At 36.6% G+C, this 27389-nt stretch overlaps 1 protein-coding gene across 1 annotated transcript in view; it reads right to left on the bottom strand.

Annotated features, from left to right (window-relative positions):
* Window positions 1–2558: 2558 nt before the first annotated feature.
* LOC113224820 (receptor-type tyrosine-protein phosphatase zeta-like) overlaps window positions 2559–27389 on the bottom strand; it is a 193107-nt gene continuing 168276 nt past the window's right edge. Inside the window, exons 19-31 of the mRNA XM_026454314.1 lie at window positions 26535–26617; window positions 24647–24781; window positions 23941–24075; window positions 22705–22868; window positions 20945–21080; window positions 19116–19262; window positions 11932–12025; window positions 11510–11583; window positions 9791–9919; window positions 8735–8881; window positions 4879–5021; window positions 3907–4042; window positions 2559–2699 (exon numbers count right to left, since the gene is read on the bottom strand). Coding sequence (XP_026310099.1) covers window positions 2559–2699; window positions 3907–4042; window positions 4879–5021; window positions 8735–8881; window positions 9791–9919; window positions 11510–11583; window positions 11932–12025; window positions 19116–19262; window positions 20945–21080; window positions 22705–22868; window positions 23941–24075; window positions 24647–24781; window positions 26535–26617 — 1664 coding nt within the window. The remainder of the gene's footprint in view (window positions 2700–3906; window positions 4043–4878; window positions 5022–8734; window positions 8882–9790; window positions 9920–11509; window positions 11584–11931; window positions 12026–19115; window positions 19263–20944; window positions 21081–22704; window positions 22869–23940; window positions 24076–24646; window positions 24782–26534; window positions 26618–27389) is intronic.

The following is a 27389-nucleotide window of genomic DNA, read 5'->3' as shown; positions in this document are numbered from 1 at the left end:
AAGGGTAAAAAATTCTGTATCTCCTCAAAGGCTGCTTGTTCTTGGGACAAAGGCTAAGGGAAAAATAGACAAAACAATTAAGGTGACATGTACTACTGATTCAGATCAGCTTATGATTAGACATTGTGGGTGGTGATAAAACAAAACTGTAAAACAAGAGGACAAGGAGATAAGGTTAGAAAAGCAGCCAAGGAATTCAAAATTAACCTTGTGTCCTTCCTCCCTAGGAGGGGAAATAAGAAGTATATTAATTCTTTTTGTACCTTGTAGAGTGGCGCTTATCACCATTTGGGGATTTGTTACACTACTATTTATGGGACTTTTTTGTGTGCCTATTTCTATTTCATATCTCCCATGACTATTGCTTTAAAAGAAAAGCTCCCATAAAAAGGAAAGCTAATTAATTTAAACTCTATTTTAAAGACATGGTGAAGGTTTCTTGATATTGCTTGAGGTAGCTGGAGGCTCCCTGAAGTGTTGCTGCTACAGAGCAATGGTTCTGAAACTTTAGCATGCGTTAGATTGTTGGGCCCTGGCCCCCAGAGTTTCTGATAGTTAGATGGGAATTTGAGATTTCCATTTCTAACAAGTTCCCTGATTTTGTCGATACCACAAATCTGGGAATCGCATTTTGAGAGCCACTGGTTTAAACAAAACTTCTCTGGCTTCCTGTTCTGGGCTCTGAGCTGAGCATTCTTAGGGATCAGTGGGCTCCTTTGTAGGTAGTATTCTAAAACACTCCCGGCAGAGGGAGGGGACTGCTGCAAGCATCAAAGTCTGCCTGATATACTAATGATTCCATTTTCCTGCATTTCAGTTCCACGTGGCTCTTGGATCTTGATGATTTGCCTCAGCATGGGACCTCTTCTCTTTCCATTCTGAATTTTTTTTACCTCCTAGTCCTTGTCTGTCTATGCCTTTTCCAATCCCCTCCTTGACCTTTGCTTGTATTGGAGTCTCTGACTAGCAAATCTGCCTACTTCTAACTCCCAGCTACTTTCTAAACCGGAAGTTCCCAACATTTCTTGGTACATGATGCTCTTAATTCATCAGTAACATTTTCATAATTCTGTGTCTTGGTCCATTCAGACTGCTGTAATGAAATACCATAAACATGGTGGCGTACAAACATAGATTTATTTCTCACACTCCTAGAGGCTAGGAAGTTCCAAGATCAAGGTGACCGCAGACTCGATGTCTGGTAAGGGCTTGCTTTCTTATAGATAGCTGTCTTCTCAACATAATCTCACACAGTGAAAGGCGTGAGGGGTCTTCCTCAGGCATCTTTTATGAGGACAATGATCTCATTCATGAGAGCTCTGCCCTAATGACCTAATCACCTCCCAAAGGTCCTACTTCCTATATTATCACCTTGAGGGTGAGGGGATAAATTGTCAGGAGACATAAACATTCAGATCATAGCACTCCCCAAGCCAAAAGAAATACATAGTTGTTCTGTTCATTAAGTAGTTAAGTTCAAATAATTCAATAGTAAAAGTTTGTGCAGTGTCTGCACATATTGCTATGTTTTCCTCACAAATGGAAAGTTTTGTGACTTCCCTGTGTACCTCAATGCACAGTTTGGGATCCACCACTCTAAACCCTGCCCCATCTTACTAGCTGTTTTTTTTTTTAATTTTATTTATTTATTTTTTATTTTTTGGTGCTATCATCATAGGGGGACCCACGTCCACAATTTTCTGCCACACATGCTTCAGCACAATGTTCCACAAGTAAACACAAATTAATGGCAATATTTATATTTATTTTTGCAATTCCTTAGATAAAAACCATTTGAACAATGTTTGGTAAGGTGTTATTCTCATAAAAACTTCTTTCAAAACAAAGGTATTTCTATTTTCCACAAAAGTTAAAATTACATGCTGAAACAAAGTTAATGACTTAGATAACACAATACACTGTCAGAAAACTGGTAGAGTAAGACTAGATAATGAACTACATCATTAAACTAAACAATTACACAGAACTAGAAAACTGACTCAGTAGTAAAATATAAAATCTACAATTATAAATATAAATTTGGTCCATGGAGACACTAGGGCAGTATTTACAATAAGTAACAGATTATTTCTACTTTAGGTGAATACTGCAGTTGTAAAATGTTGAATATCGTAGGGAAGAGTGTTTTATTTACAGTCTACTGTATTAAAAGTTATATTTCTAGCAAACCTGATGATTGCTACAAATACAGCTAAAAATTTGACACTAAAAACAAACATTTTCTGTAGTTGGGAATTCCTAATCTCTATAAATTGAAATTTTCTGTTAAAATCAACACAGAAAAAAATACCACGATTCCATTCTTAGAAATACTGTAAAATTCAATCATTTTAGTTCAAACATAATAAGTAAATTACAAGTCTTGCAAAAAGGCACACATTGTTAATGATATAAATTTGGCAGCAGAATCCTATGTCATGAAAGTTACCGTCAGGTGATGGGAAGTCAACAGATAACAGAACTAGACTGATTTTCCTGCCTAATTTTAGGAAGAGGAAAACAATGCTCAGATGTGAGTTCCCCCGCCCCTTTCTGTGTTAAACTAAAGACTCTAAGCTCTCAGCTATATTTCCATCAGGCAATGCTGCACCATTACTGTCCAGAGACGTGGACGGATTCTCTTCCTGCCTTGTGCTCACAAGGCTGAGGATCACTTTGTAGAGAAACTGATATTGCTCCTAGAGAACAGAAGATGGGAGGTTATAAACAGGACGCTCAGGGAAGGCATACAGTTCTAAAAAGAAGAAATATTTTTAGACACACTTCAGCAGTGTTCATGAAAGGGCAATGTGTTAAGGGCACTGTTATACTCAGCAGATGTACACAACTTACACTGATGTCTCTTTCTGATTAAATTAACATTGCAATTGGCAAACCATTCACTGACCTAGAAAATTAACCTACATACATTTGCCAATAAGTACTTAATTCTTATCCATGAAATCAGAAGGTGATGAGACAGGGTTCTGTTAACTTGTCGGGGAGACCGTTTGGCACTGGGCACCCGTAACTCACTAAGAAACAGGTTTCTTCTTCTTCCTCTACTTGTTAGCAAATCCACTGTGTCTGCCTCTTTATGGAAAGATCTCAGGAATGACTGTACTGTCAGCCCAGGGACCCATGTAGAATGCAGTCCTTCACAATATACACTGTTCACCAACAAGAAGAATTTCACATACTATCAGCCCGACTGGTCCTACGCCCTGCTATAAGCAAAGTTAAGTACCTGCTCTGCTGTGGTCTCAGAGTAGTGGCACATAGAAGAATGAAACAGTTTTTCTCTTACAAATGCCATCTCAGGCAGTTTGGGGAGAGGCAGCTGCAGAGAATCTGAACCAGTGAGCAGCATCATAGCTGAGAACCATTAGGCCTACAGGTGAAGCAGTGCGTAATTAAATGCATTCGCGAAATGTGCATCTCCGGAAAGCAGTTTCACGCAGCACAAGCTTGATACAACTCAGCGGTCCTGAATGAGACTTAATAGGGGCTCCTCTGCAGTGCATGTGCATGAAGATAACCCTGACCTCCTGCCAACTGGTCTGGGCTGGGGCTTTGAAGAAGGTCCCTTTATAAGGCCCTTAAACAGACCAAAGAGCTGAAGATGAGCCTATGACTTCTACATTCACCTAAGCTTATTTGCATTGTTTACTATTGTGCACAAAGGCAAACATGAGATTCAAAAGTTTTTATCCATAAATTTTCTGAAGTATACATTTTAAAGGTCTATTTTCTATGGATTGTGGACTTATAATTCAGCTTGAAAACTACATACTAATGTTATCAGTTAATAAGATCTTTCTTGATACATGGTAAGATTTCAGCAGCCTCTAGGAAGTTAGTAGTACTCTATCAGTGAAACATTTGGTTCACTGCCTTGTTACTTACAATGTCAGCGAAGACTCCTGGCCTCATCAGATTGATCATCTTGGCTACCTGGTAAACATCCACGGAATTTTCTTTCTCTAGTTGGTGCATAAGGGTTGTCAGAGCACAGAAAGTTCCTGCCGTCACTCCTCCGTGCCTTGTTAAAAAAGGAAAGGAACAAAGACTCCATTGAGATGCACTACTCACATTTAGAACTCTCAAAGCCTATAGCCTTGACAACTTGGCAGCAAAAACACTGAAAGTTTTAATGAATTGTCTCTCTTCGCTGTTTGCACAAAGAACTATGATTTAATCTGAGATACTGCCAAATGTTCATGATATTAGTAGTGGCATACTTTTCAGAAGTTTAATATTTGCTTATGGTTATTATTTGTATACTATGAAAGGGGTTAGCAATAATAAAAAACAAACTGAGAGTATCATATAAAGACATATATAATACATATATAATGTATATGTATTATACATTATATATAATACATATATAATATATGCATAAATACATATATAACAAACTGTATTTTATATATTTATAACATAAGTTCAGCATATGCATTTTTTATTTATCATGGAATCCTAGGAAGATTTATTGGATAAAGTTTCTCATTCCTGAAAAATAAAAATCTTATCAATTTCACTTCTATGCCAGGAAATCAATGACTGAAAATGACTCTCTGGTTTGCTCCTGTAAAATTTCACTGCTAAAACACTGACTTAGTATACAAAGTGTTCTCAGCATCAAATGCAAGAGAAGATACTTGTGATCATGACCCCATTCTCTGTCTTCAACAGGGACTTTAAGTGAAGTAAAAAAAAAAATGTTCTGTGTTAACTTTATTGATAAGATGCAGATAATCTACCATGGCTGAATCATCAGTGGGTCCAAAGCATTAGGTCTGTCTGAAGACAAGGGAAACATACATATGCCCAGAGAATGTGCAGGCGTGAAACAATGTTACATATGGAACTTACTCATCATGAACAATCATGGGCCCATCCCTATTGGCAGCTTCTTCTTTTATAACACTTACAAGTTCAAAAGTTTTACTAATGGGGCTATCTGGATTTGGCCATTTAGGACACTGAAAGTGCCTCACTTCAAGTACATAATCATCCTATAAGAAGAAAAAACAAAGTAACGTTAGTGACAGTTTACGAGGAGTGGAATCATTGAGGAAAATCAGGAATCACAGTAAGGTAATAAAATCCAATGGCAGGCATGAGTGAGCAGCCGTAGTTGCAGCACATTCTTCACCACAGAAGGAAGAAACAGTTGTGATGCCACATTTACCATGCATAGATTTACTCAGTAGAAAAAAAAGAAATTACTTTTTTTATTCTAAAAATAAACTCTGTGGGTGAAATATGCCAATGCTTACAAACCATGAAACTATGCACCAAAGATGTATTTGCACTGCTAACTTCAAATTTATAAAAAGAAATCGCTGGTGTTAAAATCTGTTTTGAAAATAGCATACACTTTCTTCATAAATTTCTTCATATATTTCTTCAGGCTTAAGTAAAAGAAGGAGATTGCATGACACAGTGAAGAAAACGCTGACAAGGAGGTAGAGATCTAGGTTCAACTCGGATCCCGATTCTGATTCTTACTTAAGTGACCAACAAGACTGTGACTTGATTAAATCCCCTAAACCTCTTACCCCCAGCTTCCAAAAGTGTACTTTAAAAAAATGATACATTTAAAAACAAGTAGCAGAACCTAAATTTTACATAAAAGTGCAAAGGGCCAAAATACCCAAGATACTACTAAAGAAGAAAAACAATAGAGGAAATTAACTCATCATATATCAAGAATTACTCTAAGTTATAAGAAGTAAAACACTGCCATTGTGGCTGAGGGATGAACAAAGTGACCAATGGAATAAAATAAATATCTAGAACAAGCATATGTGTGTGTGTGTGTGTGTGTGTGTATACATATACATGATATATATATAATATGAATGACTGAACTGATATTGCTAATTCATAAATAATGGTGGGACAATGGGTATCACCATATGGAAAATAATGAAACTGAACGCTTGTTTCACAAAATATAATACAAAAAGTCAATTTCAGGTGGTACGTTTAGAAAACAATGTAGGAGAGCATCTTCATGATTTCAGGGTAAACGGTATGTTTTAAAGATACTAAATGATGGTTTCCTTTTAAAGGCCAGGAATAAAAAGATCAATAAACTCATATAGATTAAACTTCAAAACTTTTCTTTCACTAAAAAAACAAAGAAAAAAAAAAAAAAAGAATCACAAAGAAAGTAAAAAAGTCAAATCCCAAACTGGGAGAAAGTATTTGCAATATATGTAACTGACAAAGGATTAGTATCCACAATATAAGAAGACCTCTGATAAATCAGTAAGTGATAAATAATCTAACCGAAAAATGGGCAAAAATCATGAACAGACACAGTACAAAAGATAGAATCTGAATGGTCAATTAATTTATATACAAATATTATTTCTAAAACATTTTATGTAAAAATATTATTGATGTAAACAATTATGTAAAAATATAAAGTTATGTTGAAAACTTCATTTTCAACAAGAGAAATGCAAATTAAAACTAACAAGAGATGCTGTTTCATTCCTAACACAAGCACTGGTGAGGATGTAGCGATTCCAGATCACTCACACATTCCTGATGACAGGATACCTTGGTAGGATGACTTTGGAAAACAATTGACTTCTCTTAGTAAAGTTACAGAAAGTTGAAGATGATCCAACACAATAACACAGCAGGGGAATTCCCAGGGTATCCCCAAGGGGAAATTTTGCATGTGACTAAAAATATTCATATAGCACTGTTTGTAATAGCAAAACCAAACCAAGACAAAACACAACAAATAAGTAATAATTTGCATGTAAAATTAAAAAAAAAGAATATGTATTATCTGGAATGCTAAGCAGCAGCAGTAAATGAATTTGAACTACACCCAAATACGTGGATAAATCTCAGTAGGAAAATACACATAATTTATATAAAGTTCACAGATACTTAAAAGTAAGCAGCATACGTGTGAAGGAAAACAAGGGCAAGAGTTAAATGATAAAATAAGTCAAGAGAGCAATAAACACTAATTCAGGAAGAGGCTACTTCTGAAGTGAGGAGAGGATGAAGGGGATAGGGAGCACATGAGACTTGATGGTCAAGGCCATGTTCTATTTCTTAAAGTCAATGGTGGGTAACAGTAATTTAACATAATTGTTAAACCTTGTACATATAATATAAACACCTCAAATATATTCAATATTTAGTAAATTCTTAAAAATAGTCCTCATAACAAATACATAAATAAAAGGCCCCTAGCTTTTGAAAGCTCAGTAGCGTAGACCTTCACTTGTCTACTAACCTCAAATGTTGTGATATTTGGGTAAAGTGCTTAAAAATGTCTGAAGTTAATGAAACTGTCCACTTTAGTCTTTCCTTCTTTTTTGATCTTTGTTATAGAAATATATCTATATTGATTTCTGGGTTGGGCTCCTGGATTATCAAGTTGTCCATAATAGCTGATTTACATAGATGAGACACACTGAATTGGGATCAATCAGGAATCTGTGTTATCTAGTTTATTTTCTGCATAATATTAGGAGAAAAACAGTGCTAATTTCCCAGTGCTGAGCAACATATTAAACAAGATCAGTGATCAGGATAATGGGTGTGACAAGATAATAGGTATCTAACGATTATTACTCTTGTAATAGGCTTTCTTACTAACTAGGAATAATGAGAAGAAGGTATGAGAGACGGCAGATGTAAATGGATGCTACTAAAGTGATCAGGGAATAATCAGAGGTAAAAATTAGCATAGAATATTAAGAGCTCTCAGGGATCTTAGGGGCCTTCTAGTTCCTGCCCTTCATTTTACAAATAAAGACCTAAGTCTTTTTTGTTTTAATGAGATAGGATACTATTCCACTGCTATGCTGTTTACATTATTAGTTATTTGTATTATCAAGTTTATATGTATTGGTCATTTAAATATTCTAGAGAATGGAGAATCTTCTTGTATACCATATATGTACTAGTTTTCAGAACTAGAGAAAAGTGAAACATTCAAATTATTTGGAACATGATTTAATGTTTGTCAGATTGAGAAGGTACTCTGAATCTCACATTCCTTAGACATCATTATTAGTATCTTTTAGTATTTTACTATAGCTCTACGTAAATAAATTATTGACAAAGAATCCAATAAGATATTTGCATATAATTAAGAGGTTAGTAAAACAATGTATTATCTTGTAGATAACAGCAGTATCTTGTGTAACAGACAACCAAGACTTTAGTAAAATATTCCTAGTTCATTGTACTTCATGTTTTCAAAGCACTTCATTTATCAACTTATTACATCACTATCACTCATCAACTTTCTACATTGGTAGAGAATAGTAAGTTTCAGTAGGTAGTATTTTCCCCATTTGACTTAGGAGAGTTTAGGCAAGTAGTATTTTTCCCATTTTACTTACAAGGTAAGGGCTTACATTAAAAATGAGAATTAAAATTAATACATTTATTCTCTTACTGTGTTTATTTCCCATCTACGTTCTGTCAACCACTAATCTGGAGTAAATGAGCTTTGATTTCCTGTGTGTGTAAAATTCAGGAATGATGCAGTGATGATTAACTGTTCAATGATTCTATACCATTTTGAAAATGAACGTGACAAGGTAATTTGATTATTTGTGTAATTGTCTCAATTGGGAAAAAATCAGAATCATGCTTTTCATTTCTAGGAAAGATCCCTAGATTAGAATATGTTTAACATGTGTTTAAGATAGAAACCATGTCATTTAACTTATATCCTTACCTGTGTAGCTTCTAAGATAAAGTCCTGAATTATAAGTTTTTCCTCATTAGTTAGACATTTGTGTTCTTCAGCCATAAGAGTGACCTTAAAGCTCTCACAATTTATAGGCTCATCTTTATTTGGCCAGTAAACAAATTCATCTTCTGCCTGGAGAATTGCAAATGAAAGAAGAGTCTATATTTTAATTAAATGCCCAATAAGTCAGATTGTGAAATAAAGTTAATTGGTTGGCACAGAAATTTCAACTCCAATTTTTCTTTGAATCTGAATATTTACTCTTAAAATCTTCCTGGTGCCTTCAACTAGATTAATGTGCTGAATAAAATATCACTCTTAGGAACCCAAACTATTGCTTTATTATTTTATGGTCTTAGCTTATCAACAACAATGATAAGCTTATTGCTTCTGTAATTGACAACTGAGTAGAGAAAATTCAAGTGATTTTAAGAGCTCAAAAATTTCCAGCCTCATGCATAATGGTCACACAATAATTTTATAGACAAGAACTGAATATCAAAGCTAAGTAAACATGTAAAGCCTAAATGAAATACTTACTTTATTTTACTCTTCGAGTTCTCCAAACACATATAAAGAGGGGGATAGGATATCCCTGCTTTTCTCATACTAAAAAAGTCCTTCCTATACTAGGAACTCTCTTAATTCTAACTAGGTCTTTTTTTAAAGAAAAAATTAGGCACCTCCTTAAACTCAGGTAATCTCTAAATATTCTAATACATTTTATTTTAAAAATGTAAATAGAAGCATATAGGCTGATTTCTTTCATGGCTGTGATTCTAATTTTCTTAAGCAATGTCACAAAACACATACGTTGAAGTTAATTTAAATTTACTTTCATTTAAAACTTTTATTCATCACTTTGACCTAGGAGACTGTATAATGAAAGCAAGCCCAACAGTAGAAGGGTATGCCTTCAATGACATTAGTTTATTAGTCGAAAACAAAATTGCTCTGCTTGTTTGTATGCTGGAGTTTTCGCTATTTGTAACCTGATATTCCCCTGTAAAGAAAGTCCCAAGAGAGGTCTAAGGGACTCACCATGTTTTGGCCATCAGGAATCATCACCACCAGTTGGGCATTATGGTCCCATATCATCCTCCAGAAATCCTTGATGGTATGGAGGAGAGGGTGCTGGGTAATGATGAATTCATTGCTCTGGTAATAGCCCTACAAAACCAAAGAGAAGACAAAAACAACACTGGTGTATGCCTTTAAACATTCAGATAAACATTTATACATCAATGGATCTTAAGTCAAAATAGTCTTTTGAATTGCAGATTGTGTCTATGTGTAGTAATATGATTATTATAGCCAATGCTTACTGGGCACTTCCTATGCTAGGTGTGACACTACGTGTTTTTTGTTCTCTTAAGTCATTTGTTCCTCACAGCAGTACTGTGAGATAGGAACTGTGATCCCCATTTTACAGAAGATTAAACTGAGGCTTTAGAAGTTAAGCGTTGTGCCCAAGTTTGCCTTAAGAAGTCAGACGTAGTATTCAGGGTTACCTATCATCTTGGAGTGAATGTTGATGATTTTTACCTTTCCTTGGCATTCCTTTTAAATATAAGTTGGACTTTGTTATGCCAGAAGCAGGGTTCAGTCACCCTTGATACAGTTTCCAGTTCTACACTGTCCCATCCACCAGTTCCTTAAAGTGATCGATTCAAGTATCTAACTTACAAAACTGCTCCATAGTGACCATTTCACTATGGAATAGCCTGCTTGGCTGGCCTTGCTGACCCTCACACCTACCTGGACTTCGCAGATATGCCACAGTAAATACCTCTCGGTCACTACATGACCTCCTGGGACTTGTGCCTGCTTGCTTTAAACCCATCAAGTAAAACTCCCCATGGAAAACCTGCTTGGACAATGCCCTGGACCCAATAAAGGCATTGGTCCATGGGTCCTTTCCTCTCTTTCCCTGCTTGCTCTGCCTAAGCTCTATGCATGTGGCCTCCAGTGCCATGAACTCCTCAGGGTCCATAAATACTAAAAACTCTGAACTTTCACACTGTGTTTCTGTCATTGAAGACTTCAGGTGAGACTGCTCAATGGAACCCATGCAGGTGAATCCCATATTGGTGCTCTTTCGTCTGGGCCTCTGGTGGTCACTGAGGATAGTAGCTATCAGCTAAGCTGATAGAGAAACTTGAACAGTTTCATTAAAAACAAACCTCTAGCTGTACACCTAGCAAACTGCTTCGTGGATACTGTCTCTTACTCCACAGAGAGTGGAAAATCTACAGGAGAGTTTACATTTCCCACTTCGGTGTTCAGACAGCTTGGTTGCCCCTACAAGACAGGAACCAGGGAGACACCTTGCATATTTTGCTACAGATACCGAGAAGCTAGAGCTATTGGATTAATTGTGATATTTATATTGTTACTAAAGTCCTGGCTCTTCTAGCCCCTTCTGCTTTCAGATCCCATTCCTACCATCCAGTGGCTCATTTGAAATGTGAATGTATTTAGATGCCACTACCACACATCCCTGTGTTTCCTGCATAGATATTCCTTAACGTTTTCTTTGCTGGATAAATAGAACAGAGGTTTTGGAGTAAGAATTAGGAGGTTTTCATCAGAAGCCAAGCTCCGTGATTCACTGACCTTAAATGTTAGTGAAGGTCACACAACAGCTACTAAAACACTCATCCCTAACACAGAAGATGTAAATGCAGAAGAAAAGCATTGTATCTTTAGAAATCCAGGTCCCAAAATGAGACAGTGTCCTCAGTGACTTCTCTGACTTACCATGATATAGGAGGCATTGATGTAGTCTGTGCTTTCTCCACTCAGGGATGAAATGCCAACTCTTGATCTTTCCACTGGAACACAGAACATTCATGGTAAAACGAAAACAAAAACAAAACGAAACAACAAAATAACCCGTGCTCACAGCACTGTACCATCTTTTCCCCATGCCAGATGTAAAATATAGCTGCATTTTTCAAGTTGAAGTGTCTCTGATCTGTAAGCTAATTTTTCTAGACATTTTGCATTTTTAGATAAGACTTCAGGGGTTTATGAGTCCTTCGGAACAGTTACATATTGGACAAAACAAGAAATATCTGAACGTGCTCCATTTGCTCCAAAGGTATACAAATATTGCCAAATTTCCTACAATGCATTTTTATTTTAAAAAAGTTGTTTTTTCAAGGTTCAACACAACTTACCAGGGATGATGGAAGAAGTTCGATTCTTTTCCCTGTTGCATTGCTTTAGGGCTGTAGAATAGTCACTCTGCTGTATATTTGACTGACTTAGGAGCTGGGCAAGAGAGTAAAAAAATATATAGGTTATTTCATTTAAGTCCCCGAAATACTCAAACACACACACACACACACACACACACACACACCCCAATCAAGATAAGATACTGACTAAAAATATATATGAAATATTTTCCAATAATTCCTTGAATTAAACCTTGTTTTAGTGAACTTTCTGGAGCTTCTATGTTTTACACCAGGGGAGTTAGAAGAAGCAAAGAAATCTCAAGTAATTCTTTTAGCATTGAGAGAATCTTCCTTACGGCTTCCACTATAGATGTGCAACCTCCATTTCCTCTCTTTAAATCTGACACAGATGTTTGGAGGTAAATTACATCGTGTGTGTGTATATACATATATATGTATATAATTCAATTTTATTTATTCCTTCTAACAGTTACTACTCCATTATATGAATAGTCTACATTCTGTTTATCTACTCAACTAGTGAATGTTTGGGTATTTGCAGTGTTTTGCGATTCTATAGCTTTACAGCTATGAGCATCTCCTCTATGTTTCTTAATGTGCACACGTGTAACGGTTTCCATAGAGCATTAGGAGTATTCAGTGTTTAATTTTTGACAGTCGGATAAATGAAAAATAATATATCATGGTTTTGATTTACATTGTCTTAATTTCTGTGAAATTGTGAATTTTGGTGCTCATTAGTCATTAAGATATCTTCTCTGATGATTGCCTTTTCATATTTTTACTTCGTTGCCACTTATTAATTTGTAGGGGGTTCTCACTGTCTTGAATGTAAATCTATAGTGTGTAAAAAGTTGGAATCGTCTTCAGTTTCTTTAGTAACACAGAGATTTACAGCCAATTTATTTTTCTTCAATAGCTTTCTGCAAATTATTGTTTTACTTAAGAAGTCCTTCTCTATCCTGAAGTTATTAAAAAATACTTTCCAATGTATGCCCTGCCCTGCCTTCCCCTCCCCTCCCCTCCTCTCCTCTTCTCTTCTCTTCTTTTTTGAGACAAGTCTCCACTCTGTCGCCCAGGCTGGAGTGCATATAGCTTCGACCTCCTGTGCTCATGAGTTCCTCCTGCCCCAGCCTCCTATGTGGCTGGCACTACAGACGTGCACCACCACACCTGGCTAATTTTGGTATTTTTTGTAGAGATGGGGTTTCACCATATTACCCAGGCTGGTATCAAACTCCTGGGCTCCAGCAATCCGCCTGCCTTGGCCTCCCAAAGTATTGGGATTACGGGTGTGAGCTACTGTGCCCAACCCAATATTTTCTTTTCTAAAATGATCTTACAATAGTTATAAGGTTTGCTTTCACCTTTAGGTAGTTAATCCACCTTGAACACATTGTAATGTTTGAGGAGTGGTAGAGATATAATGTTACTTTTTTTGACATGAAAATTTTCCCAATGTTATTTGTAGAATAGTCTGCTGTTTCTTCACTGATATGTAATGTTATCTCTACCACATAACAGATTTCCTCAAATGTATCATTCCTCTGCTAGATTCCTCCATTTTCCAATACTATTATATCACATCATAAGTCTTCCATATACAGTACAACAGAATTCTTGTATTATTATTTCCTTTTCAGTGTGGATGAGACATTTTGGCTCTTTAATTTTCCATGCTAAATTAAAATCTGTTCTACATTTTCCATGAAAAATCCTGCTGTAAATTCGATTGATACTGCATTGACTTCTATAGTCAATGTAAGGAGAAGCACTATCTTAATATTTCCATGTATCAACATTATATTTTATTTGGGCCTAACTTTATGCTCTTCAATTTACTTTTATAAATTTATATATTTAGTGCACATTTTGTTAAGTGTCTTTTTTGAGATGATGAAGTTTTTGCTACTGTTTTGTTATTGTTGTTAATGATTGGGTTTTTTATTGTTCTAATACGTTTTCTAATCACTCAAAGCTAACAAATAACAATGCTATTGATTTTTATGTGTGTTTGTTAAACTCTAAAGATAATTATTTTCTCTTTTGTTTCTCTCGATATTCTTTGCAGGTAGTTATATTATCTATCTGCAAATCCTTTTCTACCATTATACATCTTTCGAGTTTAATCCAATTTCCAGGATGAGTTGAATAGTAGTGCCAATAATTGACCTTCCTTATCTTTTCTTGAATCTATTATGAGCATTTCCAGTTTTAATTTTTATGTGTGATGTTTATTGTAGTTTTATGATAGACACTTTCTAGAAGGCTAAGAAAGCTTTCTTCTATTTCTGGTTTACTAAGAGTTTTTTTTTTTTTTTTAACTGAACAATGTAGAATTTGACTACTTTTCCTGTATTAATTGACAGGGTCATGATGTTTCTGTATGTAAATATATTAATAAAGCATCTTTCATTTTTGGAATAAACCCTATAAACTCTACTTGCTCATGATATTAAAGAAATACACTGCTGGATTTGAGTTGCTGATATTTTAAATAAGATCATTGATACCAGTCTATAAGTGTCTTATTCTGTCTTTGTTCAGTTTTGGTATCAAAGTTATATTTATCCAATAAAATAGCTGGGTTAGTTTTTCACCTGGATTTTTTATGCTAACATTTGGAATTTTATGTTCCTTAAAAATTGGCAAAATGTGACATCAAATTCTTTTGGGCCTGGTTATATTTTGAAGGTGGGATTTTAGGCAGCTCATTTGATTTCCTCAATGGCTATTGGCCTAGTTAAATTTTCTATATATATATATATATATATATATTTTTTTTTTTTTTTTTTTGAGACGGAGTCTTGCTCTGTCGCCCGGGCTGGAGTGCAGTGGCTAGATCTCAGCTCACTGCAAGCTCCGCCTCCCGGGTTCACGCCATTCTCCTGCCTCAGCCTCCCGAGTAGCTGGGACTACAGGCGTCCGCCACCTCGCCCGGCTAGTTTTTTGTATTTTTAGTAGAGACGAGGTTTCACCGTGTTAGCCAGGATGGTCTCGATCTCCTGACCGAGGCCCGTCTCGGCCTCCCAAAGTGCTGGGATTACAGGCTTGAGCCACCGCGCCCGGCCAAATTTTCTATATATTTTTAGAGTATTTTTATTATATTTTTCCTTTAGAATTTTTTCTATTTTTCATTTCTTTGGGTACATAAAAGGTGTAATATTTATGGAAAACATGAGCTATCTGATACAGGTATACAATGCATAATTATCATAGGAGGGTAAATGTGGCATCCATCACCTCAAGCATTTAAGCTTTGTGTTACAAACAATTCAATGAATGCTTTTAGTTATTTAAGAATATACAATAAATTATTCATTTCATATAGGTTTTCAAATGTATTGTCACAAATATGTTCATAGTATGCTTCTGTGTTTAAAAACGTTTCTAAATTATATCTCTATTTTTTATCTCGATATTATTTACTCACATTCTTTCCTCCCTTTGTCAGTCTGGACACAGGTTTGTCTATTTTAATCCTCTTTTGACAGAACCTACATTAGGTTTTGTTAAAGCTTTATTTAATCATTTAAATTTTCTATTTAATTTTTAAAACTTTCAAAATGTTATGTAGTGCTTCTTTTGACCTTTAATTCTAAAGATTTTAAAATTTCCTCTTAAATATGTATATTATTTACAAGGGTATTTTTAATGCCCAAATATCAAATTTTTTAGGGAAACTTTTCATTGTCAATTTCCAATTTTTACTGTATTACATTGTGAGAAAATGACTGGTATGATATAGATTCCTTGAAATTATCTCCCTTTTCCCTCTGCATCTATTAACAGTTTTATTTTAGAATGTGTGTGCAATGGGCCAGGCGCAATGGCTCATGGTTGTAATTCCAGCACTTTGTGAGGCCACAGCAGGCAGATCGCTTGAGCTCAGGAGATGGAGACCACCTGGGCAACCTGGCAAAACTCCATCTCTACAAAAAATATTTTAAAAATTAGCCAGGCGTGGCCGTGTACACTTGCTATAGTCCTAGCCACTCAGGAGGCTTAAGCTAGGGAGAGGAAGGTTGCAGTGAGAGATTGTGCCTCTGCACTCCAGCCTGGGTGACAGAGGGAGAACCTGTCTCAATTAAAAAAAAAAAAAAAAGGAATATATGTACAACACCCACCACAGACACACGCACACACACTCACCTTCTCTTCACAGAGAATAGAAACCACAGAGTACTTTCTCAGCCTCCAGCCTTAGAGCCTATACATGTACTACTGTAAACACTTGGGTTTTACTGCTTTGGAACACTAATTCCTTTAACTGTGTCTTGAATCCTGCCTCTTTGTACCACTCAGGGTCTCTGCACACTCCAATTATTTCCCAAGAAGCTCTCATGTCTCATATTAAGACATAAGCAAAGAAATCCCAAATAAATACCCCCCACATCTTACTCTCTAACTCCAAGTTTTCTTATAGTTATCTTAATCATTCTGTCCAGAGTAAACATTTTTAAGAGCTATATAATTGTCATTAATTCCTCAAATCCATTTATTCCTTAACTCCCTGTAATCTGGGATCAATGCTATACTTTCCAAATGGCTCTTAGACAAAGGTCATCAATGACTTATTTCTAAATCCAATGGCCTCCTCCATTCCCAACATACTTGATTTGTCATTAGCACTTGCCATCTCTGTTCACTTCCTCTTTCAAGAAACATTATTTACTTTGGATCCTAGTATACCCCGCTGTCCCAAATTTTCTCCTACCTTCTGATGCCACTTTTCCCCCTTTATTTGTGGGCTGGCCATTCATTGGTTAATTAAAATCTTTTCTTAAGTAATCCTTTCTAACCTTTCTTAGACATTTCATTTTTAATTGGCTATCTTATCCAATTCCAAGTCTTCAAAGAACCATGTCTAAGCTGATTACTCCCAAATCCATTTCTTCAGGCCAGACCTCTCTTATCCTTTAGACCCAGTATCCAACTGCCAAGTATACATGTTTATTGGGACATCTCCCAAGAACCTAAAAATAAGGTAGATTTAGAAATATCTCATCATCTTCTCCCTCACCACACCCCTCAAGAATGTACCACCTCCTGTTCCTGAATTCTCAATCATGGTGAATGACATCATTACTTTCCCAGTGCCCAAGCAGAATCTGAGTAGTTATGCTTGTGTCTTTTCTCTCCTCTCTCTCTGCAATGTCCAATGAATCACTAAATCCTCTTAAATATATCTTACACAATTCTCCCCGGTAAGTTGCATCCTTATCTGTACTCCTACAGCATCCTGTTTTACTTCTATAATGGCATTTTTCAAACTATTGTGTTTATCTGTTTCTTTCTTTCTTTTTTTTTTTTTTTTTATTAGAGACAGGGGTCTCACTCTATCTCCTAGACAGGAGTGCAGTGGCACAATCATAGCTCACTGTAATCTTGAACTTCTGAGCTCAAGCAATCCTCTCACCTCAGCCTCCCGAGTAGCTAGGACTACAAGCTCATGCCACCCACCCAGCTAATTTTTTTATAGAGACAGGGTCTTGCTCGGTTGCCCAAGTCAGTCTCAAATTCTTGACCATGGTCTCCCAAAACAGACGAATAACAGATGTGAGCCACTGCACCTGGCCTGTTTGTGTTTTCTTACCTGTATTTTCTATTAGATTGCAGGCACCATAAGACTAGGAGCTGGGTGTGCTTTTTTTTATTTATTTTATAAATTCATGTTTGCATCCTAATAACACAAAAGACTGACATCTGGTAGGTATCTAATAAGTAGTTGTGGAATAAACAGATATTCAATATATTTCAAGGAAATTTTCTATGGATAAACTTGAATAGATATCTTTTTTATGGGATGGTGCACACACACACACACACACACACACAAATACATTTCCCTATTTATGATGCTAACAGGAAAGAGAGTAAAATATCTCTCTTTTCAATTGAATTCTGACCTTATAGTTAATATTTTCATTTTGATCCTGGATTATTTAGCTTACCATATCATTTTTTTTAATGCAACTACACAGGGGCAAATCATATTTAAATGAGAGTTTTGTTGAAATGGGTAATATTGTGTGTGTGTGTGTGTATGTAATTTATTTAGGGAAAAGATATCTTTACAACTTAATTACATTTTAACATTTCTTTATTATCTGAAACCCAACTGCATACTCTTTCCCCCCTTAAGGCATTCCTTTATGACTGAGATAAACTTGGCTGAGTAAAACATGTATGACTTTCTGACAACAGGTTCTAAGCTCAGTACTGACCCCAATCTTTCTCTTACACCTCCAAAGGCACACTGTGCAGTAATTTAAAAGGCAAACGGCCCAAAGGAATTCATGGTGGCTAACAACCTATGCTATAGACTGGGGAGCAAAGCAGGAGAGTAAGTGAAATCTCAACATTTGTTAACTCTCCTGGGTTTTTCTAAGGTCTTCCGAATTCTTCCTAGATATTCATTCTTCATAATTTGGCCCTATTTCTCCAGGAACTCTGAGAAGTAAGCGGATAGCACAGGAACAATGTGGAGTGAAATAATATAGCCCCTATTCCTGTGGAAAGCTACGATTCTGCAAATGCTTCGGTCTCAGCTGGCAGGTCTAGTAACACCTGCTTTCTGAATTCTTTGCCTACTGATTTCTGAAAGTCAGAGAGCTGGTATTGTGGGAAGTACAATATGGACAAAACGTGCTCTTGTCTCTGGCTTATGGCCTTGAGACAGGGTGAGGGGGAGAAACTGGGGTTGAAGAAGCTATTATTCCAGTGTGGACTACTCTGGTCCAGGGGTTTCAAGTGAGACACAGTTTTATTCCAAAGAGTATCAGGAACAGCCTGAGCCACAGCACTCATGTTTAAGTGGTCTGCTTTTTTTCAAAGTAAAAAGAGCACTTATATAGTCTGTTTTACAAGTTCTTTCTGTTCATTCTCTTATGCTCTATGCCCCTCTTTTCTCGACCAAGTTTGCATTTATAAAAGTTAGTTTAAAGTTTCTGAGAACTTTTCCTCTTGCTACTCAGAATTATGTTTCTCCTTGAAATTCACCATGCGGCACTGTAGCCCACAGTAAGGAACAATGATGGCTCAAATACAAAGCCATTGTACCCACACTGCCCACTCAACATGACCCTGTCAACTCAATGAGAAGATGCAGGGACATTCAGTTCTGTAGTGACATCCAAGAGGCTTCCAAGAGGACTCACCTGGAATTGTTTCTCTAGCTTTGTTTTGCCTGTTGGTCCAGGAATGAGGAGTGCATTAACATAGGCATGAATATGACTGTCCAGCACCTCAGTTTCTTTACTAAGTATGGCCTCAACCAGTGTATCATGAATGAAGACATATTGCTCCTGGCAAAACAATGACAATAAGAAACATTACTTCAAGTTTTCCTCATCTGTATCTACCTACAAACATGGTAGCTTCCATTGACAGACAAGGAGAGTTTTACAGAATGGGGGAAGACCCACAAAAAAGATTGCTTACTAAACCTGAAAAGAAGTCAGAGAGAGGAAAGGAAGTGGTCACAGAAGAAAGAACCTCTTCTCACTCCTTACCTCTGCATTTATTGTGTATTGTTGGCAATACACAATAGGGTAGGAGGCAGGAAGAGTTGGCAAGGCAAAGCAATGTCCTCTCTACCTATCCTTCAAACTTGACACCTCTACACTTTGTGAGAGGGCTTTCCTGACTTCTATACTTCTGGTGGGCCTACCCCTTCTGGCAATGCCAACTCTCCTTTTCACTTGTCATATATAACTTAACTCAATTTCATATATAGTTGTTAATAGTTCTCTGATATTTCATATATGGAACTCTTCCTTGGTCTTGTATCACCAGAATGTCATTTTTTAACTTTTATTTTAAGTAAAGGGGTACATGTGCAGGTTTGTTAGACAGGTCAACTTGTGTCATGGGGTTTGTTGTACAGATTATTTAATCACCCAGGTATTAAGGCTCATACCCATTAGTCCATTAGGTATTTTTCCTGATCCTCTCCCTCCTCCCACCCTCCAACTTCTGAAAGGCCCCAGTGTGTGTTGTTCTCCTCTATGTCTCCATGTGTTCTCATCATTTAGCTCCCACTTATAAGTGAGAACATGTGGTAGTTGGTTTTCTGTTCCTGTTTAAGTTTGCTCAGGATAATTGATGGAAGGAAGTTTGGTGTGGTTTCGTTTTGAAGCCCACTCAGCCATTGGTTTCCAATTGCTTTCAAGCTGCCATTCATAGGTTTCGATTTAAGTTCATTTTTATTTAGAAGCAGTGAAGACAAAATGCAGATTTGCTGACATTGTTCTGTCACTTATGGGTAAACTACATAGGCTTAAAATGGATATAATTTAAGCATAATTTATATATTTTTTAAAAAAGAATCCATTCATCCACTATGTGTATGAAGAACTTGAGATTTTTGCTATCAAGGGTGTGTGTGGACCACTCTACTTAGACTTTTGCTGTATCTTCTCTGTGACCAGTGTCATTTTAAAAGGTATTCCCTATTTGGGGTCACAAAATAGACAAAATTTATCTGGCTCATTCATGACATAGCTGCAGTTACTGGTGTTATGGGTTGAATGGTGTCCCCCTGGAAAGATATATTAAAGTTCTAGCTCCCTGATAATTCAGAGTGTGATTTTATTTGTAGAAAAGTTTGTTACAGATGTAATTAGTGAAGATGAGATCAACTGGAGGAGAAGGATAACTGGTACGCTTATAAGAGAAGGAAAATTAGGTTACAGAAACAGACATAGAGGGAGACAGCCAAGTGAAGACTGAGAGTGGAGTTGTGCTGCCACAAGCCAAGCAATGCATGGGGCTACCAGGAGCTGAAAGAGGCAAGGAAGAATCTTCTCTAGGCTTCTGGAAGGGCATGGGCCTGCAGACATCAGAACTATGAGACAATAAACTTCTGTTGTTCTAACCTACCCTGTGTGTATTACTTTGTTTTGCAGTCCTGGGAGATGAATACACCTACATTTTAGTGACGTTTCCATACCTTAGATGAATAAAGTTATCCTTTTAAAAATCATACCTCAGTTTGTACCAAATAATTTCTTTGCGAACGGATGTGTTTTAAGAAGCCAAATATGTTGACAGTTCCTTCGTGCTGAATCTGCTGCAACATACTGTCTAGCACAATATATGTGCCTGTTCTTCCAACTCCAGCACTGAAGAGAGGACAAGGAAATAAATATTTCAATGTTAAGCATAAAATAAATTTGAAAAATAGATCACTACTGGTTGTCATGTTGATTAACTTCCTTCTTCAAGCAAGTGAACCACACAATAAATTTAGCAATTCAATATTGTAAACAGTTTAGTAGTTAAGCATAATGCTTTAAACAACAAATTTAAAAGTGCCCTTTCTAATGTTCTGTCATGTGTCTAATTGCAAAACAACTTCACTATTTCTGCTGGAGATTTTAAAATTTTCAAAAAAAGATATTTATTATTCATTGTATATTGTACGTTCAAAATATTATGTATCAGAGTGTGGCAAATAGATATGTAATCTGACAAAATGAAAGCTTCAGCTTCACCAAATTCTGAAAAGAAAAGGTCCCTAGGTCTATGTTTCCAGGTAGACACATTTGTAAAGATTTCCGCGTTAATGGGAAAAAGAATTTGATAAAGCTTTCTGCTGAAAATATCATTTCAGTGAGATTGTGAGGAATAAAGCATGACTTCAGTTATTTCTAAAGGGCCATTATCTATCGACTTCTTCAAAGCCTCTAGCAGAGGGACAGAATTCACAGACAGGGATTCTTTTCAAATGTTCCGACAAGTAGGAAGTGCTAGAGTGGAAAATTAGCACCTGCTCTGCACAATAGCCTGGTCCTTCTCCGTTTGCTAGGAAACAATCCCTGACCTTCAGCACTATTTTTCTTGCATCTTCCTGTTTTCCTCAGTTTATAATCAGGCTAACAGATTAAAAAACCTCAAGATGGGTCTCTCAAATTTAACTCCTGAGATGGTAATTAGAATGTGTTAGGTAAGCTATATGAAAGGCAAACACTTGCTCCTGTAAAAGCATGCTGCTTTGATAATAATACTTCACATAGAAATAAATTTGATTTTTGTGATCACAAGGCTTGGCACACAGTCAGCACTCAATAAATATTAACTGCTATTATTATTTTAACTAAAAACATTAAATAAGGATGTTTAACATATTTTTCCTCTTGCATTGAAACATCATTATTTCTATTTATCAATCTGGTCTTGGAAATTAAAAAAATCTTGGCAACAATGAATTGACAATACATTCAATATAATGTATTAGAACCCAAGAAAATGAAAAAGGAATTCTGGTCCAGAGTGTTTAAAAACTACTTAAATATATTTTGCCAAATTTCTCACAATTTGTGTGCTTTGGCTTCTGTGATGCAAGGCTGGCATAATAACGCTAAAAAAGACTTTTAACTCCTAGGGACAGGGGCTGTAGCTCAAGCATTTTTATCCCATGCTGTTATATGTTGAGGTAAATATTGGTTTAACAACAAAAACGTTGTTCCACCTGCCTCAAATAGTTAATAAGCTGAAATCCATTTGAACAATTAAATAAAATAATCAACATCAAAAAATATGTGGTGCTTAGAAATATTCAGCCATCCAGTTCTGAGTCTGGCATGTTCATTTCCTAGTGATCAATACTTATGAAAATGAACACATAATTTTATCACCCTCACTTCAAGAAATCATTTCCGTTTTGGCAAAAGCTTTGTTCCATTGATTTCCTTTCTGCAAGTATAAGCAGTTCTATGGGTTTAGAGGTACATCTCTGAGACTCACCTGCAGTGGACGACAACAGGCCCCACTGCATGGCGCTTGGCATAGGCTGCCTTTCTCACAAAGGTCAGCACCGGCAGGGAGTACTCTGGTACTCCCATGTCAGGCCACTGCGTGTAGTGATACTGTGTGACCACACGTCCACTGGGTCTTCCTTTCTGGGAGCCCTGGAAAAGTTCAGACAGTTAAAAACAGTCAAACACACACACACACACGCACACACAAACACACACACACACACACGGTTCTTAAACAGCAAGTCAGGAGTCATAGCTTGATTTGATGTTGAGGGTCCATAATGAATGAAAAAAAGTAGAGTGTCAATTGTGATCATTAATTTTGTGTCTACTTGGCTATACTATGGTGGCCCATGTTTGGTCAACACTAGTCACACAAAACGTTGCTGGAAAGGTATTTTTTTTAGACGTGATTAACATGTAAGTCAGTAGACTTTGAGTAAAGCAAATCATAGTCCAGAATGTGGGTGAGCTCCATTCAACCACTTGAAGGCTGTAAGAACAAAGACGGACAGGTTACCTGAAGAAGAAAGAATTCTTTTCCACAGTGCAACGTAAAGATCCTGCCAGCATTTCTAGGCTGCCAGCCTGTCCTACAAATTTAAGATTTGCTAATCCCCATGATCGTGTGAGTCAATCCTTAAAAATATAAATCTCTCTATCTCTCTATTCGGTTGGTTCTGTTTCTTTGAAGAACCTGAGTACACATTATTCTTCGTGTTTTCTTTCTTTTTCTTGTTTCACTCTCCACTCTTTTTAGTTGAATGTTGGGATCATGTCAGGGTCATCCTATGCAGTTGCCACATAAGATAGGAATTTCTGTTCATGCATCACATTCACTGTAAACATCAGCAACAAAACCAGTCTGGCTCCAAAGCCACAGCGGGCATTTAGAGACTTGAAAGAAACTTTTAAGACTGATGGCAGCTGTGATAAGAATTTTTTTTATTTTTTTAATTATTATTTTTTTATTTTACAGAGTCTCACTCTGTTGCCCAGGCTGGAGTGCAGTGGCACGATCTCAGCTCTCTGCAATCGCGATTCTTGTGCCTCAGCCTCCTGAATGCGCACCACCACACTCGGCAAATTTTTGGCCTGTTATAAGAATGTTTAATGCCTTTAGTTACATACTTTTTACCCTTTCTTGGTTCTATCACTCGTTCACTTAAAAAATGACCAAATGCATTGTTCACTTCATTATGCCCATCATCTGTTGATTCACCTTTTTTATTTTTGTGTTTCTTAGAGAAAAATTCCTCACAGTATAATAGGCAAGCACTTGCACACTCTTCTGAGTGACCAGAAAGTGCCCATACTCCTCACTCCCATCGGCAGGCCAGTACTGATCACATTTTCTCTGCAAAAGAAAATGTAGATATTACTTCTGTATTTCAAATGCTCTATGTAAAAGTCATTCCCTGAAATCAGTGAAGTTCTGAGATGGTGACAGGAAAGGACTCCTTCACTCTTCTAAAGGTTTTTTTTTTTTTTTTTTTAATAAGCGACTGAAATTAGTTGTGGAGCAGCCTAGGGATAGAATCTGAGAGTTGAATTAGACGGAGATGAGGTAGCCTAAATTTTCCCCTTTCAGATGAGGCAAGTGAGTCAGAAGATTCAGGTTACAGAGCCGAGACTAAAATCCATGTCCTGTGAATTAAAATTGATTTCACTCTACATTGCTTTTCAATGAGTCACATTTACTTCTCTCACAGTATGAAGAATGCATTTAAAAGGCAAATAGCATGATTTGTAATGAAACTCTTTGACTAACAGTATTAACAGTTTCCCTGTAGCTGTCATATTTACTGGAAAAGAATATCAACTAACTCCCAAAACTTTGGCTCTTTCCTAATGCTGACTCTATTAAAACTAATTTAAAGTACCCCTAATTAGTCTTAAGGGGATGACATAACAGATTGTCTACATACCCTTCCTTTCTCCACGAGGTTTGTTATCATGACAATAACTTCCACGTTATGTTCCCATATCATTCTCCAGAAATCTTCAGCTGTGGATTTCAGTGGGCCTTGGGCAGCAATATAAGCTTTTGGTCTGTTGTAGCCCTGAAGAATTAAATGATAAATGTTTCCTACTAACTGATTTATATGTCATCTTTAACTGTACAATACCTACGTTTTTTAGGTCAGCATACTTTTTCTATAAAAGAAAACCATAAAAAATAAACTTGCGAAGTTGGAGAAATTTGATGGTACTAAGATAGCTACTCTTGGTTAGAAAATACTCTTGGTTAGGAAGCAGAAGGATCCCTATCACTTTTGTAAAAAAAAAAAAAAAAAAAGGAAAGAAAAAGAAAGAGCTCTCTTTGTTTTGACATAACTATAATTCTGTGCATTTGCATTCCAAGTGTATTTAATCCATTTGCAGTCTATTTGCTATGCTTAAAATCAAGTCTTTAAAAGCACTGCTTTGAAATGTATTTTAGGCAATGGGCTCAGATGTCCACAGCAGCTAAAAAAGCATCTGGAGTGTAACCTCCTTACTCCAAGGTACTGAGAAGTGCTAATCATTATTAGCAATTCATCACTGTGTCCCAGTTTGTACAAGATGTTTTATGAACATAATATGGATTGGCTGTTTCCCCACCCAAATCTCATCTTAAATTGCAGTTTCCATAATTCCTGTGTGTTGTGGGAGGAACCAGGTGGAAATAATTGAATCATGAGTGTGGTTTCCCCCATGCTGCTCTCATGAGAGTGAGTTCTCATAAGATCTGATGGTTTTAAAAGGGGCTTTCCTCCTTCACTGGGCACTCATTCTCTCTCCTGCCACCCTGTGAAGAGGTGCCTTTCACCATGACTGTAAGTTTCCGGAGACCTCCCTAGCCATGCAGAACTATGAGTCAACTAAACCTCTTTTCTTCATAAATTACCCAGTCTTGGGCATTCCTTCATAGCAGTGTCCTTCATAGACTAATACAGAACGTGAACCTTAATCTTTCGTCCACACAAAATGGAAGCATCAACCCTGAGGTGGACATGAAGAACCTAAAGCTCAGAGGAGTTAAGGGGCTTTCCAAAGTTCCACAGCTAGCCAGTGGCAGAGATGGGATTCAAAATCAGCTCTAACTCCAGATCTCATGTTCATTCTGACATGTATATTTCCTCCGCAGGAAGCATGGAACAATTGCCTGTAACAAACCCACTTTATACTTATGTACTCATTTATTTGAATTCAGTGTTCCACACAGTATTAACCTGAAGCCAGCTCGACTGAGAGGTGGGTGGTAGGGAAATAACTGAGTTCCGCTGAGATTCAGGTGATCACAGTGAAAAACCAATGAGTTACTGAGTGGTGTACGAGTCTCTGGAGAGTCCCAGTAAGTTTCACAAAGCTGGGTATCCTGAGGAATATCCAAAATTATAAAGGTTGATAACTGGATTAATAATCATATTGGCCTTTTAATCATTACTACTATGGACATTTTTTTGTTCATCTGCTAAATGTACATCATTGTGCCAGGAGTTAATGGAAACTTAAAATAAGTATTGGCCCTGCTCTTCACATTTAAAGAGTTAGAAACCTTTCTGAATCTACCTGTTCTACCCTGAAGGTACACTCCCATCATTAATTCCTTTCCTCACTCAGGAGATAAACCAAGTAAAATAGCTTGAGTATCATTCAATATGAAATGTTTTAGTCATAGGCTCTCTTAAAAATTATTTACTGTTACTTTACCATTTTTATTCTCTATCAAATAACATGACATTAAGCACTAGTGTAGGTATGTATGGTATTATGGCATAATAATTCAGTCTAATATAATTTCTACAAAATTTTCAATTAAAACATGCTTACATCAACATAATTGGCATTGATGTAATCAGTCAGTTTGCCGTCTTTTTCAGCAAGCTGTGCAAGCTTAACCCTGCTATGATCATCTGTAATACAAAAAGAATATATTTCATTGTAGCACAGACTACTTTTCAGCATAATGATCATTCATATTTGCATAATAATTTATTTCATACCATTAAAATCAACGCAATAAATCACTTACTTTAATAGGCTTTGTGGGGATACGGAGACGAGAAAGATAACAAAGACAAATATAAAAAGAATCTCCACCCTCAGGAACATTTCAAAGGTAATAGGTGAAACTAGGGTATATACACAGGTGTCAGGTGAGAGGTGCAATGTAGTAAAGGGATATAAAAATAGAAATTGTTCTAGTTTGAGATAAAAGTTTCCATAGAGGTTGAAGTCTGAAGTTGGTCTCTTAGATGGAATTTTAAGGTTGGTTACAAGGGCTGTGAACAGTGGAGAGCTTCTCAAAGAGATGGAAACGTGATGGTGGGCGGTGGGGTGGGGCTCACAAAGCTAGGGAAGGATGAACAGGAGGCTGATGAAGGAAGAAGAGATAGAGAAGAAAGCCAAAGGTTCCCTGGGAAGTTTATGTGAATAGTTACAACAAACAGCTCTTTCAGGAGGAGCCTCAAAGAGAAACTGCTTCAAAAGGAGGCAGGAGAACAGCTGGCCAAGCACAGAGGAGGTAGATAGCACACTGCCAATTAAAACAGGATGGATGCAAAATCTGGTAATTGATATACGGTATAACTATGGTAATTCAAAGTATGATTAAAGGAGTTTAAGATTAAATTCAGTTCTACAGAAAAACTATATTTATTTGGAGAAATAAAGTATTACTTAAAG

The sequence above is a fragment of the Piliocolobus tephrosceles genome, unplaced genomic scaffold (assembly GCF_002776525.5).
Source record: "Piliocolobus tephrosceles isolate RC106 unplaced genomic scaffold, ASM277652v3 unscaffolded_40, whole genome shotgun sequence".
Classification (NCBI taxonomy): Eukaryota; Metazoa; Chordata; class Mammalia; order Primates; family Cercopithecidae; genus Piliocolobus; species Piliocolobus tephrosceles.
This window is presented reverse-complemented; position numbering and strand designations above follow the sequence as displayed.